Raw genomic sequence first — 4,399 nt, 5'->3', positions numbered from 1 at the left:
CGCTCTTAAAATATCTCTAAAAGCCTAACTGCGGTTGTCGGCCTGCCTGCCAAGCGTGGTAATTTTTGGAAAAATTCTCCTTATGGGCAAGGCTTATTACGTTCAGAAGTGGACAGTTAACGGCTCAAATGAGTATCTATTCTATTCTACATTCGATTACAGACTAGTATTATGTTCAATACGTTATGTCATTATTTAAAAAGTTCAATAACTTATGTACTAATAATTTATAATGATATTAGGGGCAATGAGGACACAATAGAGGGAGACTTTGTACAAAAGTCGATTGCTCGGCTACCTCTGTCCCATTCGTGTTTCAACCGTGAAGCAGTTGTGTTTGCACGACTGTGTTTCGGTTTGAAGGGTGGGATATGGCGTGAATTTACAGGGTACAGAGGAATAACACCTGAGTCCTCAGGAATGGCAACGCATGGGAGGTATTATGGGCGAAACAGTATACAGTCCATGGTACTGCTAATGTCTATAGGCGACGGTTACCCCTTTCCATCAGGTGGGCCGTCAGCTTGTTTGCCATTCCAAGTTCTATAAAAAAATTAAAAAAAAACTCCGTCTACCTCCACTCTGTCCTCTGTTATTGCTCCCTGTGATATACATACGTAATATACGTTTTGTTTGAGTCTATTTTAAATTACAGACGTGTATATTACTTGTATATATTGTGTACCACATTGCGATTTTGATATATTTGGCAATGAGTTGTTAATTAACAATTGTACGCTGTATGCACAGCACAGTTCAGATAATAGGTAATTCAATTTAGCAATGTGGTTGCCGCTGAAAATATTATTTTGCAAGTACGCACTGTGTTACTTCAGCGGTAAGTTATACATATGTCTATGAAAATATAATTCTAATTATATGAATATATAATAAAAAAAACCGGTCAAGTGCGAGTCGGACTCGTGCAACGAGGGTTCCGTACAAAATTATCAAAAATTTTTTTTGTGTAATAACTATAAATGTTTGGTATTCGGATTTTTTCCTTTATTTGTACTACATTACATTGCTTCTTGCTAAATTTCATGATTCTAGGTCAACGGGAAGTACCCTGTAGGTAATCATTCTCTTTGCAAATGTCAAAATATGCGATATAAATAGGTTATAAACGGCCGTATCTTTTGATTGAGTCGATTTACGCCGGTTACACACATTTTATAACATTACTACAAATAATATTGTATTTATGTCTATTTGTATTATTAGTTTGAGTACTTTTTGTGTAATAAAATGTGTTTTACCTTAAAAAAAGTATTTAAATGTTTTTTAATATATTTAAATATATTAAATATTTAGTAACCACAAGTGGAAGATCAAGTGGTAACAAAAAAATCAAAGTATCTATTGGACTTCTAACAAATACGAGTAATTCTATTAACGTAATTAATACAATTTCAGTTGTTCAAACAATATCCGCTCAAACATCCTTCATAGACATCCGAGACCAAAAGTTTGAAGGTGAAGATAAGCAAATTGTTAAAAATCTCGCTGAAAGGAAAAATAAGAGCGGGCTATTAGTACCACAATTACCACTAAGGAATCTCACCATTCGAATACCACACGAGGAAAAGACTGCACTGAGAAACAAAGAAGCTGAAAGGGATCCGACTGAGAAACATTTAAATATGAAGACAATAAATGTAATGCAGCAGATCATTTATGGCACGCAGTATCGGTTGAAGGACTTCGAAAGTCTTCTCAATAAATACTCCCAAGATTTAAGGTCAGATGCTTATATTTTTTAATGGGTGATAATGAAGTGGTACCCCGCCTTCACTATCAGTGTATACTGCCGGTGAAGTAGTAATTTTTTTTATCCAACTTAGAATGGCAAACACGCTGACGGCCCACCTGATGGAAAGTGGTAACCGTCGCCTATAGACATGAGCAGTACCATGGACATAACAGTGTACTGTTTTGCCCATGATACCCCATATGCGTTGCCATTCCTGAGGACTCAAGTGTTAACTACTTCACAGTTGAAACACGAATGGGACAGAAGTACTCAAGCAAACGAGTTTTGTATAAAGTCTTCCTCTGGTATAATTGACAATAGGCAAAGATAAAATCAGCTCAGTTAGCCCATCGTGACATATTCACTAGGAAATGGCCACGATAGTTTCCAAGGGGAACTGCATGGACGTCAACTAGACAGGGTTTTAGTAATGGGGTTACCAGTCACGGTTACTAACAAACTCTCTCCCAGCTTTGATTGCAACAGTTTAATATCATCCCCTTAATAGGTATGTGTATCTTTTCATAAAACCACAACGCTGATTGATGATGTCTTGATCATTTGGTACAGGGTTTTGAGTTTTACTTGTGTAATGTTGATTTTTATATCTTTTTAAATTCAAATGCCAAATTGATAGTTAATGTATTGGGAGAACCGTACGCATTAGATTTTTTTATTTCACTGTGATACCTATAATGCCATTCTCAAATTACTATTACTGAGAACAATATCTCGGTATGTTTTGATTTTACTACAATATTCCACCCTTTAAGCTGAAAAATCCATGTAAAATGTAAAAATATCCAGAGAGAATCTTTGGTTCATGGACGCAGATTGCCAAAGAAATTCTTTGTGTTTTGTAATATGACTGTTGATACGTTGAGTTGGTCTAATTATAATAATATATACTGTGTATTCCCAAAGAGGGTTGACGTCAGGCAGGTGGCCGGTCGTAAAAATAAAAACCAAATCTTTTGTAATATGGATAAAATCATATTACGCCGACCACAAATGATTGGGATAAGGGTAGGAAGATGATGATGATACTGTGTATTATATGCGTAAAGTGACAATGAAACACACAGTCCATCAAATAGTAAGCTTTAACGAAATTAAATACCTAGTGAAGAAGGTTTGAGGTAAAATGATGAACAACAAAGATGCAACAGCGGAATTGTTGTGAAGTAGTTTTAGCAAAGGTCATTTATTCCTAGGATAATTTGGTGTGATTGAAATTAAGGTAACTAATTTCTATAAATTGTAATTGCGTATTCTAAGTAGTGTGCATCTATATGCACACTACTTAGAATACGCGATTACAATACAAAATAAATCAGCGACCATAATCGTATAAAATTTTTTTAATTAACTGTTTTTTTTTATTACGACAACATTGTGATCAATGAGACAGTTTATTACTGACACCATATTTATTTCAGATTCCTTTTGTCATTTGTATTCAATAGGCTAAATACGCTGCAATTTGAAATGGAAGTAATATTAACGGTGACCTATAAGTATAGGGACAAGCTGAAGGTGTTCCAGCACTTGGTCTACCACGAACATCTACTTCAGAAGTACGTGGACATCATCTACGTAGTCGAATATCTTATAACCTTGCATACTGATTATATGAAGGAAAGACAGGGGCAGCAGCAAATTTAGCAAAGTATATAATAGAGTACAATCAAAATGTTTATTTTCTAAATCCTTTTGCAATATCTATCCACATGCTGAATATAAGCTTTCCCCTTGGTGGTTTTGTAAGTCATTGCCATGCTTGGCAGGTGCAATACAAGAAGTATTTACTTCATTTGTTTAAGCAACATAGAATGGCAAACAAGCTTGTAGATGATGATGAAGTACTACCTGATGTATAGATAGTATTCGTCGCATATAGACATAAACAGTACCATGGACATAACAGAGTATTCTGTTCTGTCCATAGTCCATGATACCCACCATGCATTACCATTCCTCAAGACTAAGATGTCATGCCTCCGTGCCCTGTAATTTCACTGCTATATCCCATCCTTCGAACCCAAACACACATGTAATGATTTTTTATTGTTTCTCAGTGTAAAAATAAAGGCTGGGTCATCTTTATTAGACGCAAATTAACCAACAGGAGCCAACTAACGTCCATGTACAAAATAAACTGCGGGTAGGAATCCTAAACACATAGCCGTTAGATAGAGGGCAGGAGGCGATATTAACATGTCCAGATAACAGGACCCTGCGGAGTGGCTTGTTTGAACAGGACACCCCAATCCCACTTCAAATATCGACAAATGGTCCCAATATCGATTTAACTAACACGTGCTTACTGGACTCCTCTTAAGTTGGTTACAAATGGCGTGGATTTTAATAGTACAAAATTTGCGTGTTAAAAAACTAGAGTATTCTGCATGCCATACACGAATTAAGGCAAAGGATAATATACATATATTATTTTCTCAAACATGCTTGGAAATGTGAGCATTATTTTGACAATCTTCTTCGAGATAAATCAAAATTGCCGTACTAGCCAGATACATGCGGGCAGCGGCCGGCAAAAGTTGTATGAAAATCCATATCTGTCGTGTTTTGCGGCCAGATAAATTATTATGTAAACTCATATCTGTCCTATAATTTAAAAATGGAATG

At 35.8% G+C, this 4,399-nt stretch overlaps 1 protein-coding gene across 1 annotated transcript; it reads left to right on the top strand.

Moving 5' to 3' along the window:
- Positions 1-772: 772 nt before the first annotated feature.
- On the top strand, positions 773-3,418 carry LOC116412908 (uncharacterized). The gene is made up of 3 exons (XM_031908888.2): positions 773-838; positions 1,417-1,741; positions 3,193-3,418. Exons 1-3 carry the CDS (start codon positions 784-786, stop codon positions 3,416-3,418), a joined length of 606 nt encoding a protein of 201 aa, XP_031764748.2. The 5' UTR covers positions 773-783.
- Positions 3,419-4,399: the final 981 nt, after the last annotated feature.

Source organism: Galleria mellonella, unplaced genomic scaffold, assembly GCF_026898425.1.
Source record: "Galleria mellonella isolate WM207_F2 unplaced genomic scaffold, CSIRO_AGI_GalMel_v1 utg266, whole genome shotgun sequence".
Lineage (NCBI taxonomy): Eukaryota > Metazoa > Arthropoda > Insecta > Lepidoptera > Pyralidae > Galleria > Galleria mellonella.
Note: the sequence above shows the minus strand (reverse complement) of the source record. Positions and strands in the feature narration are given on the sequence as shown.

What these genes read in the sequence shown, in the direction of transcription:
- LOC116412908 (XM_031908888.2), top strand. Translation starts at nt 784, where the DNA reads ATGTGGTTGCCGCTGAAAATATTATTTTGCAAGTACGCACTGTGTTAC. An exon ending in CGCACTGTGTTACTTCAGCG is followed by an intron (nt 839 to 1,416) that starts GTAAGTTATACA and finishes ATACAATTTCAG; the next exon opens with TTGTTCAAACAATATCCGCT. An exon ending in AAATACTCCCAAGATTTAAG is followed by an intron (nt 1,742 to 3,192) that starts GTCAGATGCTTA and finishes TATTTATTTCAG; the next exon opens with ATTCCTTTTGTCATTTGTAT.